General features: G+C 43.8%; 1 protein-coding gene across 1 annotated transcript in view; it reads left to right on the top strand.

The window, feature by feature from the left end:
- CNNM2 (cyclin and CBS domain divalent metal cation transport mediator 2) overlaps positions 1–12,555 on the top strand; it is a 106,974-nt gene that overhangs the window by 77,784 nt on the left and 16,635 nt on the right. The window contains exon 2 of the mRNA XM_026050566.1: positions 9,849–9,992. Coding sequence (XP_025906351.1) covers positions 9,849–9,992 — 144 coding nt within the window. The remainder of the gene's footprint in view (positions 1–9,848; positions 9,993–12,555) is intronic.

A 12,555-nucleotide genomic window follows, 5' to 3' on the forward strand; every position in this document is an offset into this window, starting at 1 on the left:
CAAATCATATGAAAGAAATACTGTACTGTCAGAAATCCTATTGCAGAGCTGACATATCACCCTGCCAGGATAAAAGATAAAGAACAGAAGAAGAGAAAAAAAGTCTGGACCATCACTCCCACTGCGTGATAAATGACTGACAAGAAGAATTGGAATAATCCCGTTAATATCAGTGTAAGTTCCATGTCGTCCACACCCAGTGGCTGGAAAGGCATTGAGCTACCCTGATTTATGCACCCTCTTTGAAATCATTTTGGCCAGGATTTTAAACTAAAACAATAAGCAGCCGTTCCACTAATTCTTTGTCTTGCTTCCTCAAGTGTTGTGCTTCGCGGCTCTGTTACCRGCTTAGGAAAACTGTGATAAACTGCTCTAGCAAAATGGTTTGGGAACAGATTCATCTTAAATAAGCCAAATAGGTTAATCAAGAAAATATTAAAATAGACCCATAATACTATTTTTTGAGAAAATTACTGTTGMTTTCTCTGAATTGAAATAAGGTGGTGTATTATTTTTCATTGAAACTCCCACGTCTGAGTAATTGAAAACACCTCGGAAGAAAGCCAGTCCTTCTACATTTGTTGTTAAGTAATGTTAATAATGCATTCAAATATATCATCATTATTGTCACTCTTCTTTCAAACAAGGCAATATGCCTTAATCTTTCCTTTTCCTGGAGCTGACARATTAGCAGTTGAACTGTAAATCCTAGTTCACTTGTCTCATCAGGATGAAATCTATTTAAATCCTTGGCATATTGTGCAAAACTTTTACTTTCCCCCCCCCCTGCATACATTATTGTCTTCATATTTTGAGTGGAAAATAGAGTTTACAGGGCCATGTTCAGCCCTGGAACCAGGGGCTCTCTTTCTCTCCATGTTTCCTGTAGTGTCAGGCAGTTTTGGCGTGTTGTTGCGGGGTTTAAATGACTTTTTTGTTTTCCTCTCTTACCCCAAACTGTTGTTCTACATAAGCTCTCAATACACAGGCTCAGGGCTAGCAGTGCCCAGCTAACTGTTGTCAGCTAAAATTGCACCAAGACAAATAAAAGATGTTGCTGGTGGGTTCAGAAAGTTGGAAATACCCCCTCTTGGTGGGATTTCCTGACCCACGGCTGCCTCGATGCTTTGCCCTGTTCCTGTAGCATATACAGCCGCGAGAAGATGCATCTCTGCGCATCTCATCGCGTTTGGGTCATATGTGCGTGACGTGTGGGCCCTTCTTGTCCTCATGGTAGCTGAGCCAAAACATGACCCAAGGAAAAAGCCCATGGAGAAGTGGGTCATGTTTCTTGAATCTTAAAATGGCATTTTCTGTCTCTGTGACTTGGAGTCTTCGCTCATAGTGGCTGCCCCAGGCTGCTACGTGAATCAGCAAGTGCCGGTGTTCGCTGGGGAGAAATGTGCAGCGTCAGAGCCCGCGCGGCCCCGATTCGCAGCTCGTGCAAAGTCAAGGTCACGGGCACCGCTCCTGCTCCCAGGCATGGCCCGGAGCTCCGCTCCTGCCCTCGCTGATAAAATGAGCGCTTAAGGGGCTCTGAGCGTGCATTAATCTTGTCGCAAATTGAGAAATCACAGGGTGGCTTTCTGCTGATGGCACAGTGTAAATGTGAAAAGGCTGGCGTTGTGCTTGCAGAGCTGGCAGAGCGGACGAGCAGGCGGCTTTTCGAGCTGCACGGATCGCAAGCTGCACGTGGTGTAACCTCCCCAAAGGAAAAAAAGGTCATTAAAGCAGAATATTAATGATCCAAGACATTGGCAACGCCAGGACTCTTTAATTTATGTCCTAACTAATGTGCTGAGAGCAAATTGCAGGAGCTGACGGTGGGAATAGTAGGAAAATAGAAGCAGCCCCCAGCTCCTCTCCCCAACTGCAGTCCCTGGTTGCTGCTCTTCTCTCCCAGCTCCGACGCTGYCGCGGTCCTTGCGTAAGGGAGCTGCCCTCAGCTAACCCCAGCCCCGCGTCTCCAGTGCCTTCCAGCCCTTCACCTTTGTAGGATTTAAAATCCAGTGGGGTGGAGGCCGGAGGTGAGGGGAGCTGGGATTGAACCGTGCTGATTCCAGGAAGCGAGGCAGGTGGGAGAAGGGGGAAGGAAGGTCCCCATGGGGTCTGGCTGTGGAAATGCAGAGAAGCACTGGTGGTGTCATGGACTTTTTTATACCCAAGTACCAAAGTGCTTGGAGTTCATCGCTGTTGTGAGACAGCTTCTCTTTTTGCCCCTCGCAAGCATCACTTGACGGGCTTGGTTTTTGGTGACCGTAGCAGTGGGAGGTGGTGAGGTACGGGCAGGCTGGCAGGTCACATCTCCCCTGCATCCTTGTGAGGAATGATGCCAGGACTTAAATAATCCATCACCGGCCTCATGCCCTGCGCTGGGGCGGGTGCAGCTGGTGGCAGCAGCTAAAGGAGGTTCCCCCCATGCAGCACCGCAGCRGCCCTGCAGCCTCCCCGGGACCTCCTCGCCTTCCCCCTTGGGCAAACCCCAGCGTTTGCGCTCCCTCTGCTGGCTGCTCTTTCCCGGCCAGTGCCTGCTCTGGGTCTCCGAAGGAATGCCGGAATCAATGGGCACAATCTTGAACAAACAGGGAAGTAATAAAATTAGCTTGACTCCTTTTTAGGCTCCTTGAACACTATGAAAAAATCCCACATGGGCCAGGCTGCAAATGTGCAATTCGGCACAGTTGCATTTCTTACGTTTGCTTTCACAAGATCATCCCTTGCTCTGGGAAGCCGAGGCGCTGGTGGAACCACATCAGCATAAGTTGCCCTTTTCAGTAGCTGTTGAAACTGGTGTTTGAGATTTCAGCTGTGACCAAGAATGACTCCTGCTTGCCTAAAATTTTATCTGTTATTTTTCTTCTGCATTAGCCCAAATATCGATAGGTCTTTCTCCAGACTCACTGTTTTCTCTCCTCAATGATGCGCTCTCTTCTCTAAACTTTAGTTTTCAGCACTCCCTTAAACTACTTGATTTGATTTCTCATCTCTGATTGACTGTATCCAGATATCACAACCTTTTTACTGGGCATAGAACCTCAGGAGGGGGGCAGAAACTGCTTTGCTTTCAAGGTGGCTCCTTCTTGAGCCTCATGAAGGTTTCAAACTCTTCTTCTCCTACTGTAAGATCCGGTGGATACTTTCAATAGGACCTTAGCCTCCAGCTTTAGGAAGCAATTTATATTTGTCTATTTACCAGGGAGCACCAACAGCACCTCAGCTAGAGGTGTGAGTTTATGTCCTTGGGAACCTGGTGATTGCCAATCCCGATCCCATTTTTGCCAACAGCCCAAATTCCCTGCTGGAGAAGGACTGTGTGCCTGGGGAGCGCTGGCATTCTGTTCATGGCAGAGGGAATGGTTGCYCATGGGCAAGAAGGGTCTGAAACTTCTTTCTTCTTGCTCTTGCTGCCTGCTTACACCTGGTCATAATTTCATTTAAAAGTTCTCGCGTTTCCAGAATCTTTCTTAAGATTTCCACTCTGATAACAGAGCTCCATGTTTAAATGATCTTTTTCCTTACTCTCAGGTTGCCTATTTCTTTTATTTGTGGACCCATAGTGGCTTCTCGGCTTCTGCTCTAGGTTTGGTTCCAGGTGCAGTTCGGTTATATTCCGAGCTGCAGCCTGTAGCCACTTTCTAGATCTGTGCTTGTACTTGCAGGAGCAGCTCAGAGTGCTTCTCAGGAGGCTCTGGGGGGATCAGATCGAAGGAGAGGCATCAGCAGTCAAGTTGGAGCATATACACCGAATCACAGGGCAACCAGCGATGGAAAATGTTAGATCATCTCTTCTTTTCCATCTGCTGTGGAGCAGGGGAGAATTGTCAAGTCTAGGAGCTTTGTCCAGTCTGGTTTCAAAGCTGCAAGTAATTGAGCTGCTGCCATTTCCCTTGGGAAAGCTTTCCATGCAGTTTTACTATCAGGAAGTTATCCTAAAACTATCTGTTTTAGGGGCTATCTGAATTTTATGTATTACATGAATATTTGTTATCGGATCCCCTTCCCAAGCAAACTTCAAAAAATTGTTATCTTACAAAAGAAAAATTTAATCTAAGGAACCTACTTTCCATTGAGATAATGTTCCTAGAGACATTTTGAATTTCAAGATTTTCACTGAAGTAGCTGAGCAGTTAATCAGTGTGGTGTTACACACCTGAGCACAGCGTTGCTTGCACGTGTGCACCCGTTAGTGAAATGAAGGTGGGGGGGAAAAGCAGCAGTCCGATTTCCCTGCTGGAAATGGTCGAAGTGCAGAAGCAAATGGCACGAATGCAAATTGTGGCTAGTAGAAAAGAGAATTAATGTCCTTGAACTCTGCTGCAGAGAAGAAATTTAGTAAAACACTTGTTACTTAGCTATAATTGCTTGCAAGCCAGTGCTGTTCTAGAGGGAGTTGTTTCTAATGGTTAAACTATACAACACATTATAAATTTGATTATGTTTTGCATAATTCATTGTCAAACCTGTGAATTTCACCGACAGGCCCGATTGTTTATTCTATTTTGCTCAGTCAAAACCAAAGCAGTTGCTTAAGGGTAATTTAAAACATTTTTCAGAGACAGAGATTGTTAGTTAGATTCAAGGGCAACTAAAYATCTCCTGGGATTTTTCTCCATGTACTTGTATATTAATTAAGTAAGGTATATTAAACAGGTCGTAGCTTAACATTCAAGGGCACTCAACAACATCAATTGGAATTGGATTACAGGCTTTAACAAAAATGCTCCAGCCTGAACCTAGTTTTACTACAGAAGCACTAGCAAGAATCAGCTAATTGCCTACCAAAGGTTCAATTTATGCCTTATTTTTAAATAAAACTCAACTGACGGCCTTCCATGAGATCTGATGCTTGCACAGAGCAAGCAAATGTGAGAGGTTTCCCAGGTACAGAGTTCATAAACCTGGAGTTTTGGATGCTTTTACACCTCCTGCATGCAGGTTGCTGCTCCTGGCTCAGGGAGGCAAACCACTCTACCTGTGTGGCTGGGCCACTTCTGCCACGTGTCTTTGGCTTTAAAGCTATGACAGCAGTGTTAGAAATGTCTGCTGCACCATCTGCCTAGTGGTGTCAGTTTGCTATTACATTTGATCGCTTCAAGGGCATATTGTGCCATTCCCAATCGGTAAAATGGAAATTTTGTTTGTGTTTAGGTTCCTAAGCAGAAAAAATGGAAAATTGCAAATCAGAAATGAGACTTAGGCTTACTTTTGAGTCATGCCTCCCCTCAGTGTCTCTTTTTAAGCTATTATTTAACTTTTTTTGCTGAGTTTTGGATACCTCCAAAGATGGCAATTCCACATCCTCTCTGGGCCTCTGTCCCAGAATTTGGCCACTCTCATGGGGAAGAACATTTTCCTCATCTAGTGATAGTTTCTGTTTTTGCAGCTGAGTCCTTCTCTGCAGAGCCAGCCAGTTAGCCCTCATCCCATAGCAAACCGTGGGGTTATTTTGTCCCAGATAAAGGCCTGTACATTTGCTTTTACTGAACTTCATAGAGCTCCCATTGGGATATTCCTTCAGCCTCTTAAGATCCCTCTGAAARGCAGCCCTACCCTGCAGTGTATTGAGTGCTCCCTCCAGTTGGGTGTTGACTGCAAACTCATTGAAGGTGCAATCAGGTCACTGCTGGAGTCRATACTTCTTAGCAACCTTCTTTTCAGCCCCTGGGAAATGCCACTAATAACTGAACCACTYGCCCAAGTGGCTCCCTAGCCTAGTGATCCTGTCTGTTTTCCACCCCTGTAGTCCGCTCCAGTAATTCATATTTCTTGCCTGCAGTCTCAGTGTGGCTACAAGGATGCTTGGGGGAGTATGAGACTCATGACCAGGTATTTACATTTCTAATTAGTGCAGCATGTTTGTATTTTTAGATCCTTGCTGCAAATRTATAAATGCCTCAGTAAGGATCAAAGAGTCAGGAAAATGTTTCCCTCTGTCATTCAGGGACTGGGTCATTTAGGGACTGGTCAAGCTATTGCAACAGAATCAGTATTTCAGTACATTTGTTGTGCTTTTCAGGTAGCTTATTGAATTGATATCAGAGATTGTGGTACAGAGGAAAATCTAAGCTGTGCTGTAAGATTCTGAGCAGCTTTTAGTGAACTCCCTGGTCCTTTAGGTGCCTGTGACAGTAGCTGAGAAGTTAGCATCTATCCCATTTATGCCATTTGGGATGTGAAGCTGCATACAGCTTCTATAGGCTCCATAGGTTCTCGCTGAGGTTGTTACCAGCTGCTGATCGAGCAGGGGGTCCCTGGGCAGAGAGCCCCCCTGCCCGTGGTGCAGCAGGGCTCGGCGTGAGGGCCTTGCCCGTGGTTCTCTCCTTGCAGTGTTTGTTACACACCACTTGCCCCTTTTCTGCCTTTATCATCAGATCTGCCAATGCAGCAGAGCTTGCTGAACCTCACTACATCAACACCCCAAATGGGTGATTAAAGAAAGATTAATGTCAGAGATGTGTTGTGGTTACAGACCGTTGCCAGAAAACCAGTGAAGTATAGAAATAATTTATATATTTTCCATTCACACTTGCTCTCTTCATTTAAYTGGTGGTTATCTAAACAGTCCAGCTTTCCTTACCTGCCCATTTACCCCCTTCAGATCTTTTTGCAATATGTACCCTAGGCCCTTAGCTGCAGCAGGTGCAGTTGAAACTTGCCTCTGGATTAAAACAAGTAGCAAATAACAGTGGCCTGGTAAAATCCTTGAATAAAACTAGCTAATTTCTATTTAAAATACTTGGAGGAGGGGTTATATTCCTCACAGGTTGCTTTTAAAGTTGGGCACACACTGTGCTGTGCTCTTTTATGATCTATAAGAAAGGCTTTACGCTCCTGGATTTTCCTTTAGCTGTTTCCTYCCTGATTGCTTCCGTGCTCACAGGGGGTATTTTTGCAGTCGCTTGGACAGCACTTGAAGCCAGGTTGTCCCTGAGGGCAGCCAGGCTGTGAATGTGTGCGTTCCTCTCACTCTGTGAGAGGGACTTTGGTCAAACCCCTGGATCTTCATGAAAATTACCCGACAAAGACCCAATAAATACAATTTTCGGATGGATCAGCTCTCTGCTCTGACTGGACGGGTGATCTCGGGAGTATTTGAAGGGCAGGACTCCAGGAGCAAAAGGCAGCCTTGTAGAGGAGCCTGCTTAGATTGGCTTGAAGTCTGCTGAGCCCACAGCCTTGGTTTGCACCCCACTGAAGTGATGAATTCATGGCAGTCAGCAGTATGAAAACTGTACAATTGAGACGGAAGGATGGTGGTGTCAGGCTGGATGTGTATTTGTGGCAGATAAACACTGCAAAATGTTATTGTAAAAAAAAAAAGAAAAAAGATAAAGCTGGAAATTGATGTTACCTATTGAGATGTTCATTGACGATTGACCCTAAAGGTTCAATGCCATTTTGGGGGATAAGTCTCACCACATTGAGGGCTTTTAATTAGACTCAGCAGTCTTAGCAGTGCTGTTAAGTGCTCTTAATTAGAACAGAGTGTTGCAGATGCTAAAATGGGGATGGTGTCAACAGTCCAAAAGTGCAGTGATCCTAAAGTCTTGGTCAGGACAGGACCCCAATGGGACAATCAAGAAAGGGTTTGATGCTGAGAGTCCTGTGCACTTTCTGTGCTAGTGCAACCTTCAGCTCCTTCCTGGACCCTTTTCCATAACTCCGTCCCATTGCTTGCAGATGTGCCTACTGTTTTCCAGGACTCTTGCTGATAACAGGCTGGTCTTTTTGTGCCAAATGTAAAATTATGTCAAGTAGTTCAGTCTTATGGTAGGAAATTTGGAATTGCAGGAAAAGTTGGTTGTTTTGATCAAAGCTGTAACATGGAGTTAATATAATACTGGTGTTGTCTGATGAGGCCATTTTTTTWAAAATTTTACCTGTTTGTTTGGGTCTGAGTAGTCTTAGTACACACTAATGAATGGGCATGGTGATCCTCAGGAACCAGCATCTGAATGAAAATGAGCTCCTCTGCTCAGTTACAGAGATAGTTCCTGAGGGAGTTACGCCTTTTGACTTGAAAGCAAATATACTAATGTCAGAGCAAACACCAGGAGTCAGTTACAGTGCTTTGTTTTATCCGTGTGACCTTTTTTGTGCCGCAGATCCTTCTTGAATATCATTGCACTGAAGGGATGAAACTGGATTAAGGTATTACAGGGGAACAGCGATGATGCTAATACCTCACTCTTTTACCAAGACACCTTTCTTTGATTTTTAATGCTGTTGACCAGTAAAAAGAGCTGGAAGTCCTGCATTTAAGGAATTAAGGAARTAAAAACTAGCACCACAAGAGACTTTCATTACAGTAAAAATGTTGAGCCTTTAAAATCACAAATCATCTTTCTAATAATTCACTGTAGAATAAGGTCTCTTCAAGATAAGACTCAGCAGTGCTGTGGAGCTGGTATTTAAAGTATGTCCATCTGCATCTAAACGAGTAGCTCCAAGACAATCAGATTATGCAGCAGTTACTTTGGTGAGAATATCGCCTAAGTGGAATGGAAACTTCATTTTGAGTCTAATATTAGACCCTGCTTTGGAAAATTCCTTTTAAATGATCACAAGCTGGGAATAGCAAAAGAATTTAACTTTCGACAGACAGCATTCACCAAGAATTTGTTTTTAACTGCTTATGTTGGGTCCCTGGGAAAGCAGATGTGAAAATCTTACCAAAGTGAATTGACTTGACCTGATGCAATGTTTATATCAGTAGTTGATAAGTTTTTCTGCCTAGTCTAATTTGTTCAGGATATTTTCATTCTTCGAGCATGAGCAAGTCTGGGTTGGAATACTTTGAATGCTTGCTGGTCTAATAATCTGAACCTTCAAGCACACAGACATTATTGCCTATAAAGGGGTTTGAGCAAAGTTGAGCTATTTTGGTTATCTTCCACAGATGGGGATGAGTGTCAGGTTTTTGAAGCTAATACAGAGGAACGTGAGAGAACATTGCTCAACTCCTAATGCCTCATGAAGCATGTTGAAATCTGCCGTATTTATGCTTCGAAACTTCGGTGAGCTCTCCGAACGCAGAGCTCGCTGCGTCTCTTCGCAGAGATGACTTTCAGTGGCAGCCACGGGAACTGGCTACCACGGATGTCAAAGTGGATTCAAAGGGTCATGATTTTCTCTTGATTCCTCGAGCAGAAGGGACTTCAGGAGTTACAAAATGCGCTGTGAGCAATGAGCAGCTTAGGGGTCTTTAGAGCCTCTAATACATCTCATCATAGCTCTTCTCTTTGTTAAACAGAAGCTGTCCCTTTGATATTTTAATTGATTAACTCCTAAGTAAGCCCTCTTCTGTATAGAGTGTATCTAAATAAATTATTTGTGCAGCAGGAAGGAGGAGAGCAACTCGTGGATCACATTGACCTCTTCTCCCCTAGCTCTGCCCTGTCCTTGTGCTTCTGAGGTTTGGCTGCTGATGCTGTTATTTCCACATGTGCAAAGAACATGCATGGGAGCTCTCTGCAAAGGAAGACTCTTGTTTGACCTTCTCACCCTCATGTATGAGACAAGAAGAGAAAGAAGCATCAACAAAATAGTACAATGAATTTAATGCTAGAGTGACAGCTTCAGTAGAGAAAGAAATTGGGAACAGAACGTCAGGGTTGTTGACTGTCCTTTAGTGTTTCACGTGGATTTATGTGAGCCAGGAATGAGATTCTCTGATAGAAATCAGATTAGGATTTTAAGTACTGTAAAATTTTGCCTCTTTGTTGTATAAGGTCTGGAACCAACTTGTATGTCTTTTGATTTATACTTRAATGTCCATAATTCTGCTATGATTTCTGATCTTTTGGGAATATCTAAAATGTCTGAATTGCTAATCTGTCTCCTTGCAGGCAAGTCCCACCTGGCYATAGTACAAAGAGTAAACAATGAAGGAGAAGGAGATCCTTTTTATGAAGTCCTGGGAATTGTCACTTTAGAAGACGTGATTGAAGAGATCATCAAATCCGAAATTTTGGATGAAACAGATCTATACAGTGAGTAGACGTATTTGCATTTTATATTTGAGAGGCGAGATTCCACCCAGCAGCATCTGTGTCTAACAGCTTTGTTTTGAGAGATGCAAGATGCYGATCTAAAATCTGAAGGGTTGAATGACCTGCAGATCCCTCAGATGGTCACAGCACCAGCTGTTTTTACAGCATGGTGCCTCACCCCTTAATGCAGTGTTGATACAGAAACAGAGCAGCTTGCTTTATTTGACTCCACCATCTAGAAGACTCMCATTTGTAGCATTCTGATCTTTTCTGCTAGCAGTTCTCTCTCTAATCAGTGTTTCATTACATTGCTCACCACCTCTCACGTTTGCACCCTCTTCTACCTCAAGGGCCTTTAGCACGTGCTGCACTTYAGCCAGCAGTTGGACAGGTAACTGTGCCACCAGGAAGGGGAATGTAATCTGTCCAGAGCCTGTTTCTGTCTCTTGCTCAGAGCCTGAGAAAGGAAATGCTTCTTCAAGTTGCAAATCAGTGTCCTAAGTGGCTCCTCCTTTTACCACTTTATACAGCTCCTTTCTTTTTCACTATTAATATGCATTGAGGAAGAAAATGTTACAGGTAGAACATTATTTGGGACCTGAGAAATCTGGGCTTTTTTTTTTGCCAAGTTAGAGTTTCTAAAAACACCCAAAGTGTTTTTGCTATTGTTCCCATCTGATTCCCTTCTGACATGTTTATGTTGGACTTYCTTTCCATCATTCCCCATGCATCCTATCTATACCTTGCTCTCTTGCAGGTGGATGCTATTTTTTACTATTATGTTTATGTAGTACATAGCACAAGGTTGTCCCCAGGCTCTGTCGTCATACAGACAGGCATTTTAAATATCTTTAATACTATTTAGAAGTTCTTTGCTTTGTTCCTTGCTTCCCTGTGGAAGGGATCTGAATATTTCTACAGGATCTTTTCCATACCAACATGAGAATCTTGTAGCTGCCTCCAAGCCAAACAAACTCTTTCCAGCATGGGACAGACATATACTTCTACCACTTTTCTTAATAGTTATTCCCTGGATTACTTTTGGTAGCTGAATCAGTATTTTACTGGTGTTTATATGCACAAAGTTTCATGCAAACCCCAGTTTTATGCTACACTGTAAACAGTCGAATTACTTTCCAAATCACAGAACTCCAGTTAATACCGTGGTTTCTTTTTGTTCAGACTTTCATAAAGGTATTGTTAGGCTAATCGGTTATGGCATATTATTTTTACAGGGCGAATTCACACTTTCTTTTGTAATTCAAAAGGATCCTGTCTTGTCTTGTCACATCTGAGAGAGAACCTTGTTCCTACAAGTGAAAATAATGACATAGGCTTTCCACTGCTATTTTCTTTGTTTACTAAAAGAAAGTTCATGGATGATGCTACAGTTGATGTTGCAGGAAAAAGAAGTTAGGCTATAAATATGTGTTAGAGGGTAACGAAATAAGAACTTAATTTTGCTATATGAAAACTTCTTAGATTAACAAAATGGAGCTAGCAAACATKACTTCATTTGAAACTGTCCTTCCTGGGAAGATTTTATTACTGAAAATTTATAGGTCGGAATAGGAGGGAACTTTCCTCTGCTTCCTGGAGGAGGCAGGAAATTTTGAGGGGTGGCTCCTGCTGTGAAGCATTAAGATGATCTTCTGCTCTCCTAAGGAAGCATGAGAATTCATCCCACTGCTCAAGTCGAAGGAAACTAGGGAGGTAGGGAGGAGAACAGAAATGCATGTAGAAACTGAGGATCCCAGAAGATGTGGCATGTTTGATAATTGAGCAGCTTGGGACTCTGTAACCACTTCAAATGGTTATGGTGGTAGGAGCACGCTTTTGTTTCACTGCAAGTAGCTTCTTGTCGGCAGTGTGTTCAGCTGCTGCTTCTGTTGCTGATGTGTCAGTAACCACCAGGATTTGAGTTCTCTCRTAGTGACCATTAAAGACAACACTAGCTTGCTTCCAACTTTGCCGAATTGGAGTTGGGGCTGAATTGCTCTGTGCCAGATGTTCACTTAAAGGCAGATTTTGGCACCCTTATTACACCTTTGAAGCTTTAAAAGTCTTTTTGCTGCCTTGCTATTGGAGAGGTGCTTTTCTGACAGTTCTATGAAAATCCATTGAATGTTTATGGTGGAAGGGATTGTAAATTTGCAGCTTTCACCAGAAGGGGCTTGCTGAAGCTCTGCACCTGGTTCCTCAAGGACTCTGTAGCTGACACACACCCAGTATTATCTGAGGCTCCTGTAGTCTGCTCTGCCTCACGGCCTCTAGAGATGTCGGTGAGAAGTTGAGAGCACGAGAAGAGAAGTTGTGCATATGCACGTTATCTGTAGGCAGAGCCTGGGCTGCCGTGAGATGCTCATGAGTATCTAGGGAGATACTTCCTCCCAGTAAAGTAGGATGACAGGATCTGCACAACTGGGGCCCACAGTGCAAGTCACGGGTCATTTCTCTTGCACAACGCGTGCCAAGGGTTTTGCTTGCACTGCAGAGGGGTCTCGGCGCGGTTTGTGCTGGGCTGCCCTGGCTGCTGCRTCCAGCGCGCTTCACGTGAACCCTG

This window comes from Nothoprocta perdicaria, unplaced genomic scaffold, assembly GCF_003342845.1.
Source record: "Nothoprocta perdicaria isolate Ctin4 unplaced genomic scaffold, notPer1 scaffold_7, whole genome shotgun sequence".
NCBI lineage: Eukaryota > Metazoa > Chordata > Aves > Tinamiformes > Tinamidae > Nothoprocta > Nothoprocta perdicaria.